General features: G+C 50.1%; 1 protein-coding gene across 6 annotated transcripts in view; it reads right to left on the bottom strand.

Moving 5' to 3' along the window:
- Window positions 1-20446, bottom strand: part of EGFR (epidermal growth factor receptor) — a 190842-nt gene that overhangs the window by 18471 nt on the left and 151925 nt on the right. For 5 of the 6 annotated variants that reach the window (XR_014246833.1, XM_082399622.1, XM_082399623.1 and 2 more), the window contains 7 exons: window positions 19059-19149; window positions 17431-17588; window positions 12639-12677; window positions 10497-10638; window positions 9615-9737; window positions 8885-8983; window positions 3499-3684 (listed from right to left, as the gene is read on the bottom strand). Coding sequence is in view for 5 of the 6 variants with exons in the window: in XM_082399622.1 (XP_082255748.1) it covers window positions 3499-3684; window positions 8885-8983; window positions 9615-9737; window positions 10497-10638; window positions 12639-12677; window positions 17431-17588; window positions 19059-19149 (838 nt within the window). In the remaining variant the exon portion in view is untranslated. Of the gene's footprint in view, window positions 1-3498; window positions 3685-8884; window positions 8984-9614; window positions 9738-10496; window positions 10639-12638; window positions 12678-12714; window positions 13722-17430; window positions 17589-19058; window positions 19150-20446 lie in introns of those variants that run through there. The other variant, XM_082399626.1, reaches the window with a different exon arrangement.

Here is a 20446-nt window from a genome sequence, read left to right as displayed (position 1 = left end):
TCTTCCTCGTGCTGGCAGAAGACTGATACTTGGGGTCAAATAAACTTCCATCTATGCAGACACTTGTGAGCAGGCAGTTCTGAATGTACGGTTGCCAAGGAGAGAAGGGGAAAAGCTCACGAGCGAGAGAGGGACCGGAAATAGGAGACGCTGCTCTAGGGAGAGAAAGTCGATATAGAACTAGAACAAGACAATGTTTCAGCTTAGATTTTTGTCACTAATCTAACTTAAAGTAGTCGAAATATGGGGAAAAAACCAGAGAGGTGAGCATGGGGTGCCTGCTGGGGCCCGAGTGGGCACCCCACAGAGGCTACCCAGCACCGTTCTCGCTGCCGGGAGGACAGACGGCAGAGGCCCTTCCGCGGCCACAGAGAGACAACTCGCCTAAGAAAAGCCAGAATTGAGATGTGAATCCCCCAGAGTCACAAGCCCGGTTCTGTACCGGGCAGAACTTGCCAAGGCTATGTGTCGCATCACATAAGAAGTCACTTTTGTGGAGCGGCCAACTGACACAAGATAATCAGAATGCTAAATATCCGGGCACCCTCTGGTGAGCTGGGCCTCATCACCCAGGCAGGTGTGCAGAGTTCTGGAGGCCCTGCCTGACGGGGGCAGCGGCCAGGGCCTGGCTCTGACAGAGCTGACCTCCCAGGTTCAAGTTAAACAAGTAAATAAACCAGGTCTTCGCAGGTAGCAAGATGTGTTTTTTTTTTTTAAAGTTTGCTGTTCTTTTTATTTATTTATTTATTTATTTATTTATTTATTTATTTATTTATATTTATGGCTGTGTTGGGTCCTCGTTTCTGTGCGAGGGCTTTCTCCAGTTGCGGCAAGCGGGGGCCACTCTTCATCGCGGTGCGCGGGCCTCTCACTATCGCGGCCTCTCTTGTTGCGGAGCACAGGCTCCAGACGCGCAGGCTCAGTAGCTGTGGCTCACGGGCCCAGTCGCTCCGCGGCATGTGGGATCTTCCCAGACCAGGGCTCAAACCCGTGTGCCCTGCATTGGCAGGCAGACTCTCAACCACTGCGCCACCAGGGAAGCCCACAAGATGTGTTTTTAAAAAATAAAGCGAGTTAAGCAAGGTGATAGAGGCTGCCTGGGGTGGAGGGGGATAGCTTTGGTGATTCTCCTGCCTTAGCTAATCAGGGAAGAGACTAAGGAAGAATTTCTGGGGACAGGAGTCAGGACACGAGTAAACCTCCAGGAAAAATGCCATATTCAGCGAGACCTACCTGGGGCTAAGGACCTCCGCCCCGACACCAGCCTCTGTTCTGGGCTGAAAAGCATCCTCCCAGATCTCATGCCTACCCAGCACCCCAGAACGTGACCTTCTTTAGACACAGGGTTTTGCAGATCTAACCGGTTAAAGACCTTGAGATGAAGTCACCCTGGATTTAGGAATGACTGGTGTCTGCTAAGAGAGAGGGGGGTCTGGACTCAGGCCTAGGGCAGGAGGCCACGTGAAGACCGGGGCAGAGGTGGGAGGGACCTGGAGCCCCCAGAGCTGGGGAGGGAGGAAGGATTCTCCCCTAGAGCCTTGGGAGGGGCGCGGCCCTTCTGACACCTTGATTTTGAACTTCTGACCTCCAGAACTATGAGAGAGTAAGCTTCTGTTGTGGTAAGCCACTAAGTTTGTCGCGCCTTTTGGTGGCAGCCCTAGGAAACTAACACGGTGAGACACAGAAATAACCAGCCTTCTCATGAGACCACAGCACGTGAGGCACGCAGGCTCTACCAGGACCACTGCCTAGCAGCGGCCACGTGACTCCTCTGCCCTGTGACCGGGGTTACGGCCGTGAGAGCGCCGAGAGCACCACGCGATGGGCGGGGGTCCGAGAGGCGCGCCCACACTGCCGGGTGCCGGAGCCGCCGGAGCCTCCGGGGCTGGGGCTGAGACAGCGACCCCGGCGGGCGGGCACTGGAAGAAGAGGGCAGAGGCTGCCTCCCGCTGCCAGCCTCACCCTGCACCGCTGACCCCAGAGGAGCCCGTCGTGGAGTGAGTGTCTCGGGCGGCTGCTGGCTGAGCGGAGCCCAGAACACGTTTTCGTCTGTCTGAAGTCACCTTCTACGCCTGCTGGGGGTTGAGCGAGCAAGTCCGGAGCATCCTCAGGAGTAAATCTGCAGGACCGACGGTGCTGCCACCCTGGGTGAGGCAAGCAACCAGGACCTGGATGGGGCCCGGGGCACAAGGGGCGCCCTGTCCTCCCTGGTTCCTGCACGCTCCCAACACCCACCGGGGGGCTGAGGGCGGGGCCTGCCCACAGATTCCATTCGTTCCACTGAGTGAAAGGTATACCCACTGTCAGGAGGAACAGAATTTAGCAAGTTGGGTTGCAGATAACTGATGCACTACTGGCATCGAGAGAGAGAGATCTGGGGCTTCCCTGGTGGCGCAGTGGTTGAGAATCTGCCTGCCAATGCAGGGCACACGGGTCGAGCCCTGGTCTGGGAAGATCCCACGTGCCGCGGAGCAACTGGGCCCGTGAGCCACAACTACTGAGCCTGCGCGTCTGGAGCCTATGCTCCGCAACAAGAGAGGCCGCGATAGTGAGAGGCCCACGCACCGCGATGAAGAGTGGCCCCCGCTCGCCACAACTAGAGAAAGCCCTCGCACAGAGACGAAGACCCAACACAGCCATAAATAAATAAAAATAAATAAATAAATTAAAAAAAAATCCACTGCAGAAGTCATCTGTTAAAAAAAAAAAAAGAGAGATCTGAAATGGAACAACAGTCCTTGTGAGGCCATCTGAGCAGCTAGATACCCGGCTCATTGCTCTGCTCCTGGCCTCAGCTCCACCTGGCCACTGTCCGCCCCCTCGGCCCCTCCCTCGCTCCAGATCTAGCCTGTCGACAGGGGGACGCATACGGAGCCCCATGAAGCAGCAGAAACATCTATTCACCTCCTGCCACCGCACGTCAGAGCCAGCACCTGTCTGTCCGCCCGGCCACTCTGTCACCTGACAGCCCTGGCCTGGTTTGCTGGCCTTGTGATCAAGTCCTGCCTGGGTGAAAGCCACACCTCCTCCTCTGCTACAGATTACCACAGTATTCAACAAAAAGAATGCCAGGGAAATGAGAACACCAACGTCGGGCATACTGAGAGCCCCCCGTACAGAGAAAATTGTGCAAATGTAGCTGAATAATTAGATTTTCAGTGTGCAGTGGGACAGGCACCGATCTGATGCAAAAGACAATTGATTCAATTTAATACAAACTAAAGACGCGTGCATGCCATGTACACGCGTGTGCACACACACACACACGCTCTCTTGGCACACTCTGTGCTGTCCTAGGACGGAGAACGTAATTACTGACTTCCTGGTTGTCTTTATTTCCCCTTTGCCGCCGGTCTCTGGGGCTCTCCCCAGGGACCGCATCATCCCGGGGGGCGAGGGCGGAGCGGCAAGCGACGGCAGCCGCCAGTCCAGCCTCGTGGCCCTGCCTGCCCTCCTCACAGAGCGGGCGCCTGCTCCGAGCGCCCTCGCCTGACTTACCTTTGCGATCTGCACGCACCAGTTGAGCAGGTGCTGGGAGCCGATGTTGTCCTTGTGTTCACGGACATAATCCAGCAGGCAGCCGAAGGGCATGAGCTGCGTGACGAGCTGCACCGTGGACGTCAGGCAGATGCCCAGGAGGCGGCACACGTGAGGGTTGTCCACACTGGCCATCACGTAGGCTTCCTGGGGGCAGAGGAGGAGAGGGTGCATCAGAAAGGCTCCCCGCCGTGGCTAACGGAACGGGCAGGCTTTTTTGTCCCTTTCCGGGTACAGAAGTCGAACGTGATTTTGAGTTTGGAAATGCGCGCGTGTGGAGGACAAGGGGGCCCGTGAAACGTCTAGTGCAGTGGACGTTCCCGCAGGCTCTCTTGCACGCGAGGCTGTGGCGTGGCCAGGTGCTTGATGGGAGACGGCGTCCTCTGAGCGCACGTGCGGATTCTGCGTCACAAAGAGGCCCAGGCAACGCTCGCCATCGGCAAAGCGCTGGGTGACAATGAGACCTGATGTCTACAAGTTTGGGCGTTGCTGAGTCCTTACGAAGACCTCCACCTCAAAGCCAAAGATGCCGGTGCTTCAAATGGTGTCAGGGCCGGTGGGAACCCGTGCTTGGGGCCCACACCCTGGTGAAGACTTGCCCGCTGACTCCGGAACCCCAGCCGTGGGCACCGTGGTGGGAGATGCTGAGAGCTCTGGGGGGCCGGGAGAGGGAGGGGGACCTCACCTCTCCACAGAGCGCCGGGGGCAGAGAGGGGGCGCCCCCCCCCCCGGCACTGCCGGGGCCACGGGCACCACTGCCACGCACAGCAGAGAAGCCCTTTCGGCTCTGAACCGGATGGAGGACGTCACACCTACAGCGCTCGCAGACTCCGCTGGCGGCCCAGGATTCACTTCTGAAGAGGGGGTCTGTGTCGCCCCGCCTCAGCCTTGGGAAGGGAAATCCATGCTGCTCTGCAGAACCCACTCCCCCCAGCCCCGCCCCTGCTAATGGGGTGGGAGCCTGACACAGACCCACAGCCATGGGCTTTATTTGAACCCTTCTGCTATCCTTGGGCGGAGGAAGCTGATTTCATTTACAACCATGCACACAACTGGGCCTGGCTTTTGTCTGACTAAGAATCAGGGAATCCTCAATTCCCACCAATAAACTCCATCTCTTTCCCTTTGGAATGCAAAGCGGGGTGGGGGGACATTTTATTCAGATCACCTGGTCTCCAACAGAAAGTTCCGAGGCGCCTTTCCCCATCTGACCGCTGCTGTGCTCGGGGTGTGGGCCCTCTGTGCAGAAGGGAACACAGCCTGAGCCAGGTGAAGGCACGCGAGGGGGATGCTGGGGGATGCACCGCAGGAGCCAGAGGTGACAGTGGTGACAGACAGGTGGAGGGGCACGTACACATATCCCTAAACACAAACGTGACGGCACCAGTTTCTGGCCTGAACCCCTCCGCCGGCCTCACTGTTCCTGGGAAGCCCACCAGGCCTTGCAAAGCCTCTCCTCCCACAGACCCCCGGTCCTCCTGCCCTCTGTTCCCCACCTCTGCTCGCCTGTACCTGGGAGGGCCTTTGTCTGGAATGCCCTTCCACCTCTCCTTTCCCTGGCTGACCCCTCCTCAGAGGGCCTCCCTGAACCCCAATCTAAGTTGAACTCTCCTGGCATCTTGCAGTTTTTCCCTCGGGCGAGCAGGCTGAGTACGGCCTGCAAACTTGCCAGAGATGCCAATCCTTGGGCCTTGCCCGGGCAGGTGTGCCATGAGAGATGCACGGAGCTGGGGCTTGTTTATCACCTCACCTCCCCAACACCTGCTCCTGCTGCGTCATTCCCGTGGTGCCCAACACATCTCTAGGCACAGAGCTGCCTCAGGAACACCACGGCTGAAAGACACTGAAATCATACGACACAGAGACCATGCCACGTCCACTACGGAAAGAAACCCACAGCTCTGACATCCGCTGCAGAAGCACCGTCCGTCTGGACGCTGCCCTAAGTGGAGACGTCCTGCTCTCACGGGCAGTCGGCCTTTCTCCTCATCTGTGTTGTAAACGCAGCATCACAACAGCAGAGCAGGTGTTTAATACTATGGACCTTGTGACAGCTCTTCACCTCTGAGAAGGGCTACTGATAAAAAGTTAGAACTGGAAAAGGCCTGCAAGTGGTTTCTTCTCAAGCCATTATTTGTCTGAAGAGGAAACTGAGGCCCAGTGAATGACAACCAGAGACCACATTTCTTATGTCAGGGCAGGGCCCACACCCGGATCTCCCCCGACCCGGGCCCTCCTGGTCCTCTCCCGCTTACCCCACGCACCGTGAGGCCTTGTTGAGTGCTCCGGCAGATGGGCTACCAGAAAGTTCTAGACCTTATGACACAGAAAGAGCACGTATATAAATCTGTTTTGCATTCTCGTTCCGTTGCCTGCCCTAAATTTAAACTGCAAAGTCTATGGAAACATCAGAAGGCCATGCAATCGCCAGAAAAGGACAAATCACGTCTCTCCCCCAGTCTGGGAAACTGTACAACCATAACACCAAAGAAATCCTCTGGCTGTTCTTATTTTCTTAAGATCTGGTTGAGACTTGGAAACATGTTGTATTCATTTTAGAGGGGAGAAAAATCTGCAGATCAGAGCAGTCTGAGTGGCCCATCTGCTGTGGGCCGTGAGTTGACCTGGGGCTCAGGGAGCAGAGCATGGGCGTGGGTGTCCGGCCACACAGAGCCTGGAGCCCTGCCAGGTCCCCGCTCCTATGAAAATCTGGTACAGCCACAGATTTCTGCACCCCGAAACCCAGGCACAATGGGGACGCCGTCTGGTCGTGTGTCCTGTTCAGTGTGTGCAGGAGCTAACGTGAGCTTTGTTCTTAGCTTTGTTTTTCTTGGAATCTCAAAGGTGCACCGTGACCTATGGCAAGAGCGCTTGGTATTGCCCAGCCATCTCTGATCGGCCAGCCCCGCCGGGCGTGCAGACTGGCAGGCAGAGCCCACGCTCGGAGGCTCCCATGGCTGAGGTCAGAGTCACGTGGCAGGAGGGCCTCTGAGGCTCGGTGACCTTGAAAGTCTATTATTTTGTCCAACCGTTGAAATTTGGGGGACCTTCCTTCTTGCCGTCTCCCTCATCTGTGAACTAGTTTACGTTCACAAAGATTGGGGAAAAAAGGATTCCACTAGACATTAAACTCCTTCAGGAGAGGCAGACGCTTCACTTCAAGAATATTTCTGAAAGTGTCCCAGTAACTAAGCCACCACTGACCGCAGCGTGCGCCAGGGCTAGAGGGTGTGTGTGTGTGCTGTACCTCAGTGCTGGCCTGGGCAGGGGAATAAGAGCACGGGTTGCTGGAGCCATTTACAAGTGCGTGTGAGTGTTTCAAAGCCCACGCTCAGCCCCCTGGGCTGCCTGTTACAGAATTAACTCACCCTTTAACTCACTGATGAAACTGGCCCTCAAATCACTGGCTTTCCCTTCCCTCAGGGGCTCCCCTCGGCGCCCACGCTGCGAGAACAGGCTCCCTGTCCGCGCGGGGCAGACGGAGCTTCGGGAAAGGCAGGCGGAAGGCCTCGGGCTGCCATCCCTCTGGTTACAGCCACAGGACGGGTGTTAGAGCAGAAGAAAGAAACCAGGGGCGGGACGCAGGGAGAGAAGGAGAGCAGGACAGAGACAGCACGAGAGGCGAAATGGGACTTTCAACTTCTTTTTCTTTTACCTTGTCAGTCTTTCCTTTCTCTATCTTCCACCCCAACTCTGGCCCACGAAAGCAGATTTCCTCCAGTTTTAGGGGTCCTGGAGGGCCCTTCTCAGTGAAGCTACTTCCTTCCCAAAGTATAGCTACTGTCTTCAAAATCGCCCTTCCTCTGCATAGTGAATATTGTTAAAATTCACGTCTCAACACCATTTTGTGAAAGTTATTAGAATGTCTTAAATGAGTAACGAATGAATTAAGGAAGCAAATTCTGCAAAAAGATTTCCTTTTTAACAGTGTAGGAGAAGGACCTAGAGGTTGAAAGTGAAGAGACTTCACAAATCACTTGTTTGCTGTACTTCTTGTGGTTATGGAAATAGGAGTCGACCCTACGTTAACAGACTGTACATTAATCTGTAAACTGTTAAAATGAAAGATAACTTTGCTTGGTGAGCTAACATCAGTGTGTGAGACTTTCTGTTGCACTGTGTTAATACATCATCCTTCATGCAGAAAATACTGGGCTGGGACTTTCCTGCTGCGATGAAAGGAGAGGAGGCTGCCTGGAGAAAATGGGGTTGGAGAGAGTGTGCTCCTGGGACGCTCACCGTTTGAACGCTTTTTTAAAAAGGCCCATGTTTGCTTTGCTTACTGTATATTCTGTGGGTTAGATACAAGAGTGGGGAAATGTTATATCTGACCTTTGTCCTTCGTGGCTGTAACACGAACTAAGTTCTCTAGATTTTTGACTCAGTAAAGGCAGTCGTTTTCCTTTTTCATTGACTGTTTCCCTAATTCACCACTGAGCCCCTCCAGCTCCTCTTTCACTGGCTCTGCTTCGGGACAACAGCAAGAGAAACCGACATCCACCCCAGCAAGCGGAGGCCAGCGCTGTTAGCCCGGGACCCCGAGGGTGCGTCCACCGGAGCTTCCTGGGCTTCTACCTGCAGAGGGTTCTGCCCAGCTCCAGGCTGGCCCCTCCTGCATCCAGCCCCTAAGACTGTGCAGCTCCCTCATTGGCTAGTGAGGGTCCAGGGAAGGTGGAAAAAGTTCAAGACAATCGCAAGTAAAAACATGTAACAATAATCTTGTGGAGTATTTCAAAGACCCCATAAAGTAGCAATCAGCGGATGCTGGAAATAACATTTAAATTACTTTGAGAAAAAGTACAGAAGGTGAGCAACAGATTATAGAGTTCATAGAGCATCATATTGTTAATCCTAGGCACCTTTACAAAGCCATTTCAAAGATGAGCTAGTTGGTGGAAGAAAACGAACATGCATTTCAGAGTCAGAAGTAACCACGTGCTGGAAACCTCCCCCAGCCACGCGACCCTGAGCACCAGGGCTGCTTCATGCCTCCGTTTCTTCACCGAAGGCTTGGGGGGCACAACACCTAGAGCAGCACAGGCCCGCCAGGGGCGGTCACTGAGACGGCAGAGGTAAAGCCACTAGCACGGGGACGGCCCCTGGTGGATGCCCGGGGACCGCAGGCTTCCATACTTTTGGGGGCCAATAAGAGAATGGAAGAGTGAGTCTTCTCTACGAGAGAGAATTATACCGACTATAGCCAGAAGGAAAAAAAGACAGGAAAAGTGACCATTTAGAATGCGGTGATGACAGAGTCTAAGACAGAGCAATGTGCTGCCAATCACGAAAAAAGGTGGCTTCTGGCTTCCAGGCGTGCAGATAGCTAGAGAATAAAGCAGAAACTCACATCAAGAATTTCCTTGTTGGCTTTTGGAGATGTGGCTTCTCTTAATTCCTTGATAGCCACAGGAATTTTAACCTTCTCGCCTTCTGGGATCCAGAGTCCCTGTGACAAAGAGAGGGGAAGACATTGGCTGGCCATCATCATGCACGTAAGATGCGGCTCCTAGGCCGGCTGGGCATCGTTAGTGACCCCACCCCAAAGGGCGAGGGGCTCGAGCGCAGCCCTGCACCCAAGGCCACCGGTGCTGGGAGTCACGATAGCTCAGCAGCTCTTTAGCTATCACGTTCCAGGAATCAGAGGAGTTAGACAAAACCCCTAAGCTCGTACCGGTTACACAGTCAGCGTGAGTCATTTTGTCCAGAATTCTGAGATTCTGGGTCTAGGCCTAACTGAAATCAGACTATGCAATAGGGATGTAGGAAAAAGAAATGAACAGGAAGCTGTTCTGAGCTGGGCTTTATTCAGATGCTGCTGGGCCGTGACAGGCAACCCTCTTTCAGACTGACTTGTGCCACCCACCCCTCGGAAAGCTCACGCCGTCCTCCTGAAAATGTCTGTGCCTGTGTACAGATCTCACCGGACCACTTACTTGTCACTGTGATCATAAAAGATTTCCTCTAGACAACTTGAGAAAAACATTGGAATTTCCTAAACCCTCAGTGACACAAAGAGCACGTGACCACGATAAAGACCACAGCGGAAGGCGCCTGGTACTCGCGGGGGGGGGGCTCACCTTGTACACCGTGCCGAATGCTCCGGAGCCCAGCACCTTGACCTTTTTTAATTCCGTCTCCTTTAAGATCCTCAAGAGAGCTTGGTTGGGAGCTTCTCCGCTGGGCGTCAGAGGCTCGACAAGCTGTGAGACACAAGAGGAAGAGACGATGCCCGCCGGGCCGGGGAGAGGGGTGGCAGGTCCAGACACCAGGGGACAGAACTCGCGGCTCTCACTCCGGAGACAGGGACGCCTGTTCTAAGGAACTTGGTGAGACACTCGGAAGGAACAGGGACTGACCACCCCCCCCACCCCCTAAAAAAAGGCATCCTTGAACAGAACAGCTCCTTTGCAATAAGTGCAATTTCTATTTCTGTGTCCGGGCCGAGAACACTTGGGGAAGGGCAGTGTTCTGCGGTGGTCACTCTGCTAACCGGTCGCGCCCCTCACAGCCGTGATGCTGCAGCTGCGGTGGGTCCCTCTTCCCAGGGCCTCTGGCGTCTGACACGTTGTCAGACACGGATGCCGGCTGAGGAATCACGGACAACACGGTCACAGACGTGGCTCCAAAGGGAGCGGCCGCTGGTGTGGACAATGGCATTTTCCAAAGTAACATCTCGTGAGTTCACCGTTCTGCGCACCAGCCTTCCCCTTGGCCGGCCCGAGCGCCCACCCCACGTGGGCAGCGGGCGCCCCGGCGTGGTAACCGGCCGTGGGACTTACCCTAGACACAGCTGCATTCCCCTGGATACAAGTACTAACATGCGCATGTAGTTGCTTAGAACCGGACATTCAGAGATTCTTCCGACTCTTTCCTCGCGATAAACAGAGCGCAGTAATACATCTTTAAGACGCAACCTTCGGGCTGCCGCGCCTGCCCGCCCCCTCGCGCTGGGCGCTCACCTCGCGCTCCTGCAGCAGCCGGCGCAGCGTGCGCTTGCGGACGATGCGGCGCCTGCGCAGAAAGAGGCCGACGCCCAGGGCCAGCACCAGCGCCAGCAGCAGGGCGCCCACGATCCCGGTGGCGATGGACGGAATCCTGGGCCTGGAACGAGGTGGACACGCAAGAGAGTGAGGTTTGTTACGGTGGCGTTTCACATAGTTCCCGTATGTTCTGATAGCATGACGTCATTTAGGGCTAGCTCAGAAAGTGGAATACGGCGCAGCCAGCTCGTAAAGGAGAAAGGAGGGCGGACTTCGAGCCCCAGGGCAGGGTTTCCAACTTCCTTCAGTATAGGAGCCTGCTTTGTCGCATGTTTTACACTGAGGTATCACTTGGACTTATCCCTATAGCGATCATACTTTCATCTGCTGATTAAGAAAACACATCATTTAAAAAGTAACTCAGAGTTCAGTCATGCTTTTCATGTGAATTTGTGTGGCTCCCCGAGTGTCTCCACGCGTTTGAGGCACGCCCTCCGCACGTGACACTTGCGATGTCTGCTGGCCAGGCTGGAAGGAGGGACCCTTTCAAACCTGTGGAGACTTCCCGAGGGGTCCGGGGCTTTCAAGAGCTGTATGCATGAGTGTGGAGGGGGTGAGGAAGTGACAGGATTTCCACACGGACAGCAGAGCTGTCATGGATGAGTGATGTCATCCTGCAGCCCCCCCCCCCCACCCCATAGGGCTCGGGACCAGCAAACACCCAAGACTCGGGTTCTAAAGCTCACGGGGAAAGAACCGTCTGAATTAGTAGATTCTGAATTTAGAATCTTCATAAAGCTTTTCTTCTCCAGCACCTGTGCCATCTAAGCTTCTGGCAAACTTCATATTTTCAGGTAGAAATGTTAACAAATATCAAAGATTAATCAGTAGCACCGTTGCACCTAAAAAAATGTGCCATAGTTCTTATGGATTTCTCATAAGTGGGTCAAAGGTACTTCACGTAAATAGTATATATGACACTTTCTTCTTAGCAAGTGAAAAAGTCATCTCCTGAGTTATACCATCTTCCCAATTAATGCAGTTTGAATTAATGGGTTTTCACCATTTTGAAGGGGACATTGAAAGATGTCAGGAATAATTTGTACAGAGTATGTGTTCCATGGGAAGTAGGGGGAGTGAAAAGAGAAGAAAAAAATTAAAAGAGTAAATATAACAAAGAATGGTCGTTGATTGGTTTCAGGGTGGGGATGTGACGGAAAACCTCATTACTAAGACGCTGATTGAAGCACAAAGAGAGGACGGAGCTTGCTGGTGTCCTCGTGGCTCACGTGAAGAGGGGCGTAAAAGGAAATCTTTATCTTTGAGAAACTGCCCCATTTGTCTTTAATGTCTCACTTGATAGTAGGAGGGATCAGTTATCTTGGCTAATTCTTCAGCAAGAGACTGAGCTGACTGGCATTGAGGAAGGTTGTTGAGGGGAGGAATTTTGTAAACATTACTGATGGCAGAGGTTCCTGGATGTTTGGCTGGTGTTTGGGGATATCTGGTCAGTGTCTTGTGTGTAATTCTGATTCTTCGATAGACATTATTAATGGATAATGTCACTCTTTCCTGATGAGTCTGAACAGGAGGTCCCAATTCTGCTTTTCTCTGTGCAGCATTTCAGGCAGTGACGGCAAAGTGATCACAACTGAAATGCTGAAGGAAGTCCTGTGTTTAGAAAAGGAAGTAAGGGGAGAAATTCTCCCAAGCTGGAGCTCTGTCATTGGACAGAAAGGTCATTCAAACGCAGGTTTGTGGTAGGGCCAGCTGGGTCAGCGAGGAAAGAGAAGAGAAGCTGGAGGAGGAGAAGGATCCAGGAACCCTGGTGACCTAGGGGGCAGGACTACATGTGAAGCGCTGGGCAGAGAGGCCGGCTCCGCGTGGAGGAGGCCCAGCACTCTGGTCCTGCCCTCCCCCCCACCCCCCGCCCCCCGGCCCCAGAGCACAGCCAGCAGCGTGGGCAGGGTGAGCTGTGCTAGGGATGCCCAGGCTGGCCCAGGGTGAAGTGAGAACCGGCCAAGGCAGAGGGCAGTCGGAAAAGAGGGAAAGCATTACCCTCGCCCACAGCGCTCTTGGTCATTTCTCATCAGGTCATCCCATACAAAGTGTCACACTTACCCATTCACTGCACAGCCTTGAAGACCTGGCCCAGCACAGCTGTAGGAATTGAAAGAGAAATACACATTTCGATCATTTTACTCCTTTAGCACTTTTTCTTGGAGAGTTTTTATTAAATCATAAGGCAATGTGTGTTAAATTACTTTCAAATCATTACAATCGCAGTGTGTCTCAACAGTGCGTAAGCATTTGTTTATTCTGCATTTATTCATTTGTTCATTCACTCAGCAAGTATTTTTGAGTGTCTGCTTTGTGATAGGGATTGTTCTAGCATTGAACAAAGTAGACATTTCTGGTCTTCATTATTGACATGTTTTCACGGCTTCCATTTGCCAGAGGTTCAGCTGGCCCACAGCTGGCTCTAGAACATCAATGTGGGCAGGAGGTACAGGGAGCTGAGACCAGAACCATTTCCTGGGGCACACTGATTAAGGAGCGGGGCAGGGGGGGGGCAGACGAGTGACGACATGCATCTCAGGGGGCAGGGAAACGGGGACGATGATTTCAGACGCAGAAAGCCAGGGGCTGGCTCCATCCGCTTCCACACAACTGCGATGTTGTACGTCGAGCAGGGACATCATTTGTCCTAACGAGACCCCTCAGCAGCTGGGTTCCCGTTCTGTGGGGCACCACCATCTGTTATTTTGATTACAGGATGATGGCTGAAAAGGCAGACTAAGTTGGCTTTGAAGGACAGCAACGTTTGTCAATAAAAACGTCAACAGGAAAATAAAATATTCCAATTAAATGGAGAAGACTGATGTTCACGGCCTGGGGAAAGATGAAGAAGCCTGGTTCAGGTATGTGAAGAGGCCCGGTGCTTGTTGGATGCACACTGTCAACTGGTTCTAATCATTTTCTGTCTCATTCCAAGGGCTCTGATCTCTATACTCTACTCCTCTTGGTTTTGAGGGTCTGAGAGCTCTTTTCCGTGGTGTCAGACAACGCAGTCTCGGCCCTGCAAGCCTTCGGGCCTTCATCCCTACACCCGACACAGGCTTCTTCAGGCAGTGGAACACACGAGGAGTTCTCCTTTTTTCACAATCCTTTATCTCCTAGGATAATCGTCAGAGACAACATTCGCTAATGGATAAAAATTGGTAAACTTAACCCCTCCTCAAAATATCCCTCCTCACTAGTGTTTTTATATTTCCCCATAATGCCTGTTTGGTTTCCAGACCGTAATAGAATGGGAACTCTATGCATAGTGGTGCAAACTGGAATTGCAAACTTTGGACAAGCAGCAGGGTTTCTTGCAGCCCCTGAAAGTGCTGCTGGGAAACCTATGGGGTTTCTAGCAAGAAGCTGTGGACAAGGGAGACGCTCACAGGGAGAGCTCGGCCAGTTTACATTTGCAGAGATGATGGACATGGGTAGTGACTGGATAGGTGCCCTAAGAGGGAACCATCTGAGTATCAAAGGATTAAGAGGTCCTTGGGAAAGCTGATGGTACCCTGCATAATTCTGCAGAAATGATTGTCAGATATCAAGCAAAAGAGGCCATATCATGCTATCATTTAATTTTGTCAGAAAAATTATTCCTTGTCTCCCACTCGATTTATCATTGTTTTGTTACATGTAATTAAAATAGGCAAAATTTCGTGTTATTTCGTTTAATTTATTGGCATAAAATGTCAAAGAAACCTTCCCCTGACGACTTACTATAAAATGTGGTTCCATTTAAAAGTGGATTTGCGGACTTCCCTGGCGGCGCAGTGGTTTAGAATCCGCCTGCCAATGCAGGGGACACGGGTTTGAGCCCCGGTCCGGGAAGATCCCACATGCCGCGGAGCAACTAAGCCCGTGCACCACAACTACTAAGCCTGCGCTCTAGAGCCCACGAGCCACAACTACTGAAGCCTGCATGCCTAGAGCCTGTGCTCTGCAACAAGAGAAGCCACAGCAATTGGAAGCCCGTGCACCGCAACGAAGAGTAGCCCCCGCTCACCGCAACTAGAGAAAGCCTGTGCGCAGCAGCGAAGACCCAACACAGCCAAAATAAATAAATAAATAAATAAATAAATAAATAAATAAAAGTGGATTTGCTTCAAGTTTGCTGACCCATTCCCTGGGGTAAGCAGACCTGCCCTGTGGGAATGGCACGGCTTCTGGAAGCAAGCATGCGCCTGTAACCTGGGCTCTGTCACTGTTGGCTGATGAGTCGTGGTGACCCCAGAGCCTTTCTAAGTGTTTCCTTAACAATACAAATGGGGAAAGCAGCGCGTTCGCTCTTAGTCATCGTTGAGACTATGTGTTTCATGATGCTGTGCACATCGCAGATACACAGTAAAAGAAATGTTTTTTATTTCCCCTCACCCCATCAATATTTCTCCATATTTAAAAAATTAAATCCAGTTTTAGTACGTAATTCCTTTGGGAGAAGATAGAGATAGTAATAACAAGATTACGGAAAACTATATATTTTTCTACCGATGCTATATGCTCACAGACACACACACATATAGAAACACATTTATTTCCCAAAGATAGAAAAAACAGGAAAAATATATTTATTTGATATAGGTAATACAATTCTATTTTAGAGAATCTGCTCCGAAATTGCTTATTTTGGGGAATATGAAAAAAATAGACTAAGTGAAAAACTAGCAAATTACAGTTTATACTATGTTTTGTAGAGTTTGCAGAGTGGTCAATATAACCAGTGTGCTGGTATACCCAAAGGGAAAAATATGAAAAATCTTGAAATTCCTACCAAGGAGGTATTTGGTAAAGTTCAGAATTCATTCTGGATTTTAAAAAAGAGTTTAAAAGTAGGAATAGATAACTGTTTCTTTAACAAGATAATAAGAATCTCACACTAATAGCAAATATGGTTCTTAATGGTGATTTATTACAGCCATGCCCACCACCATCAGATATAAAATTCTGATCTCCACTACCGTTGTGTCTGATATTATTCTAGAAATTCTGGCCCTTGTAATATGATTTGAAACTTTTGGAAAAGAGATACAGATACCATTACTGGACTTGATATAATTGTTTTCCTGGAAGATCCAAGACCATGAACTAAAACCCTAATTTCAAAGGAAGTTCAGTAGAGACCACCAATACGAGATGAATATACACCTCGGCCAAGAAAAAATCAAAAGCTATCTTATATATTAGATATAATAAATGAGAAGATATACTAGAAAACAAGGTCCATTTCACAGTAGCAAAAATAAATACAAAATGTTTAGGCAGAACATGAAAGAACACAACTAAAAATTTACTGAAATATAAAAAAGAGTATCTGAATGTATGAAGAAATTATCATTTCCTGACTGGGAATACAAAATATTGTAAAAATGTTAGCCCTACTCAAACTAATTAATTGGCTTTAGTGGGGTTTGTGTGTGTGTGTGTGTGTTAAACTTGGTAAAATATTCCAGGTCACTTGCAACACACCAATGGCTTAGACTAAGATTAGAGGGAGAAGACAGTCACATGCAAACCACACAGGAAATGCCCCGGCTTCCTACATGTTAGCTGGGGAATCAGCTGCCTGGGACTGAAGCTCTTGGACCCCGGGGTCATGGAATGATGGAGCCCTTCCATTTACCCTCATGATGGCTGAAACTCAAGAAGGAAGGTGAAACGATGGAAGTTGACCAGGGTACCAGTCGTTCCCAAATCACTTGTCTCCAGGCCCAGGCTCTTCCACATACATGCAGTTAAAATAGGTTTTTTGGAAAAACTTAGGACGTACTCGGAAAATTTTCAAGACTCCTGATGTTTGGAAGTCTAGCTGGAAGGTTCTGCACCCCTTCAGAACACTAACCATCACTGTCACGGTCATGATTACCACCGTCACTACCAGCAGCGCAGGCACCATTACCTCCTTCACCAGCATTATAACCGCCACCATCGTCATTGCCACCTCGCCACCAGCTCCGCACCGCCATCTGTGCAATCACTGATTGAGTGCTCGTGTGGTCCACGCGCTATTTTAAGTACAGTACACGTATTCACTCAAGAGCTCAAAAATCCTGTGAGCGATGCAGTCTTATTATCCTAATTTACAGGTGAGGAAAGTGAAGCACAGAGAGGTTAAGACACTTCCCCAAGTCCACACAGCTAGTAAGAGATGGCTCCAGAGAGGAGTAACGGTGCCAAATAAAGTTGAGGATCAGGAGAGAGAGAAGGGCATGCGCAATGTATGCGACAACTTCTCCTTCTGATTTCTAGTATAGTCCCATTTCATTGTCAAATTGATCATTTTAGTAAATAAGACATATACGTTCTGAGTGCTTCTGCTAATTACAGTCAAAATAGTTTTAATTTCCCTATTAACAGCTTAGCAATCAACTAGCTAAAAGAAAAAGCATCTTTAGGCAACATTCCAGGCAATGTTATCTTCTATTAATTGTAAACCAATAAAAGATTCCCACAGGAATCCCAGTCATCTGGAAAGAGATATATATATATATATATATATATATATATATATATAGAAACCTCTGGGGACGGGGCAGGACCTCTGCTCTCGTTCCTCCTGTCCCTTATTCTTCTCGTTGGGACATGCTGGCACCGCAGAACAGGGCCCTGGCACGAGACACACCTGGAGAGGCTGAGAGGCTCTCCCGCCAGCACCATGATCTGCCCACGAGCGTATCATTGCTGCTGCCGTGGCCGTGGGACCAGAACACCTGGAGGAACTGACTCAAATACAAACCTGTGTACTGGACTGACTGGAAAGTCTGGAGACATTTTCAATCTACGAATTTGCAAGATGGGAAGCACCCTGTTCTTCTGCCTTTTCCTTTGCAGACCCAGAGCTTTCTGCACTCACCCGTAGGTGCAGCTGGGGTGGCACAGGTGACACATGTGATTGGCATCTGCATACTTCCAGATCAGGGTGCTGTTTTCTCCTGTGACTCCAGCAGGGCAGGTCTTGACGCAGTGAGGGCCGTCGATGTTGTGGGCACACTTTACACAGCTGCCTGGTCCCTGCACCGAGGTGGAAAAACCGTTTCATAAATCAAACATTTACTTATGTCTCTCTCTTTTTCAGAATGAAGTAACTTTTTACTTAAAATGCTTATCATGAAAAAAATCAAACGACGTGGACGTTCTTAAAGTGGACGAGCTCTTCTGTGACTTGCCTGATGTGACCACTGTTAACAGCTGAGAATAAAGCCTTCTTGACTTTAAACGTGTATTTTATATACGTATATATATATATATATATAAAACATAAAAGAAACTGTACTATGTGCTTTATTACATTTTACTTAATAAACTGTGGGCATCTTTCCTTGTCAAAGCATTCTTGATTGGCCTACATGTATATTTATATCCTTATCGGTCAGATGGACTTCCTTGTGAATCGTGTTTGGAGTTGAGGGGGGCCTCAGTGGGAAGCTGTACTTGCCAAAGGCCCAGATGAGAAAACCCACAACTACATTTCTCCAGCGTTGAGAAGGTGGCACGTGTAAATGCAGTGTTGGCTGCATAATTAACTGTGCAGCATGCTAAATTTGATTCTGTTGGTCAAATGTGAATGCGTCGGTTAAAACCCACAGAAATGAATGCATTGGGGCTGCTTGGGTTGTGTCCACACACTTCACAAAGGGCTGAAATAACGTGGGTAGGGGACGGTCTGCCTGTTGGCTCAGTGCTCCCATGTCTCAAAGACTGAGTATTCCCAGAGCCAGAACAATCAGATGACTAAGTCGGTCAACATCACCAGTTATTTTATTTCACTGATGAAAATGAAACCGAACACCAACCTAAAAACCAGTGGTTTCCTTTGTAACCAGCCATTTTGGCAGCCTGTACCTCAAAACTGAGCCTTACCCGTCTTCTGTCTGATTTAAAGAACTTCTGAAAAATGTTTTCCGTTACTAGATTTAGATATGGCTGTTGAAATTCAAATCCAAACAGAGCTCCTCATATAAATAATACTGAGAATTAACAACATGAGCACTCTGGTGTGAGAGGGACCTGCATTCTCACACTCTGTAAAAGATTATTACTGAACATGTAGATGTGAAACTGAATTTTGAAAACCTTTCCTTTGCGATTAAAGAACACTCTTCAAATAACGATAAACTCATGTCAAATAAGAATTTGGTGATGTCTGATTAAGACGATAAAGCAATGATGACAGATGTCAGGGACACTGAAGGCTGCCTGTGGGTGTGCCCCGTCCACAGGGCGCCCTGCTCTGTGGTGTGAGGACGGGCGTCACCACGTGCATCTGGGGTTGGACAGAGAAGGGGAATGCCCGTGCCAGGCAGGGTGTGTGCTGACTTCCCCTCGGTCACAGCCCCCGACGGCTGTGAGATGGCACGGCCTCAGGTGTGGGCGGGGAGTGTGCTGGATGTGTGTCCCCGCAGGCACAGGGTGACAGGGGTGAGGGTCAGCCTCGCGGGCTACGGCTGACGTGTAGGGGGTGACATCAAACATGCTCCTTACGTGTCCCGTGCAGGTCACGTTCATGGCCTGGGGCAGGCATTCCGGATGGCACTGCACGCACTCGGAGTTCTCAACGAACTCCCTGGGCTCTCTGACGGGAGAAGACGGGAAACTGGTCAGTGCCGTCCCTGGAGACCCTGCTGCAGGATGCTGTCTGGCTTCACCTGTCTGAGAGCTCAGATGACACAAATCACCTCTCTTAGAAAGTCAAAACAGTTTTAGGTAAAAGTCGAATGGCCGGGAATCTAGGACTATAATGTAATAAACTGATTCTTGTCAGCGGAATCTTTGGTCATCTTCTCCTGGAACAAAAAACATCAGCTTCCGTTATAATCAAAACATCTTCCCTACATTTTTTCTCCAGGCACAGTTTTTGAATATTAGATAAGCAAGGCGCCACATGGGGAAAAAAAAAAGAAGAAAACAGTCCTTAAGATATCAGTCCTTAAGATAGAAGATACCCCCTCCAATAGCAGATTCATGGATATTTAAATTAAGCTGCAAAGAAATGGTATCTAGACTAATGCCTGGGAAAGGGAAAGACGGCTCTTAAAAGTTTCCTCAATGGTTGTTCCTAAAAACAGCAAGTAGGGAACACAGGCGTGAAAAATTTTGCTTGTACTATTTTAACCATTCCTCAAACTTAGATTAACGTTAAGCGACAAGCTGATGTTTGATTGAAAAGACACTGTAGTTGTGGCAGCTGTTAAGACGACTGGTAATTAACTAGGCAGTGAACAAGGAGTGTTTACACCCAAAGACGTGGTCCGTTGAGTCCTCTCAGGCAGACGGCATCAATTAAACCAAATATGCTGCGGGACTTTTTCCCTGTGCTTCTTCTCTGGGTTACCACACCTACTGCAGGAGCCAGTCTTGCAAGTGGAGGAGGTGCCGCTGGACACTGGGGTTCTCTAATGGGCAGACCCGGGTGCCACCGCCGTGGCTATTTTAATCACCTTGTCGCTTCAAAGAGAAGTCAGCACTGAAGACATGAGAGGTTAGTGTCTGTTTGCAGCTGTAAGGGCTGCACCAATATTTCTTGTTGAAACAATACTATCAATTATGCAAATTACTATGTTAGGCTAATGAGCCTATCAGCTAAAGATTCCTACAGAATTGAACTTGGTCTTCTCATCCTGCTTCCGAGTATTTCTGATCTGAGCTGTAGCCCAAGCCCTGATAGTGAAACAGAAAGGAAGATTTCCTAGAGCCATCTGTAACTCCTACGTTCTTCTCTATCAATCATGAAATTTCTCTTGTTCTTTAAATTAAAAAAAAAAATTGCCTCTGCCAGTCTCTATCCTTCCATTTCACTTTCCTATTAATTTATTTTAGTCATTATTTGTGGTCATTCAAAACCTTACTCAATATCAAAATTCCTATAGAAT

Source organism: Balaenoptera borealis (assembly GCF_965194805.1).
Source record: "Balaenoptera borealis genome assembly, chromosome: 7".
In the NCBI taxonomy this organism is placed as follows: domain Eukaryota; kingdom Metazoa; phylum Chordata; class Mammalia; order Artiodactyla; family Balaenopteridae; genus Balaenoptera; species Balaenoptera borealis.
This window is presented reverse-complemented; position numbering and strand designations above follow the sequence as displayed.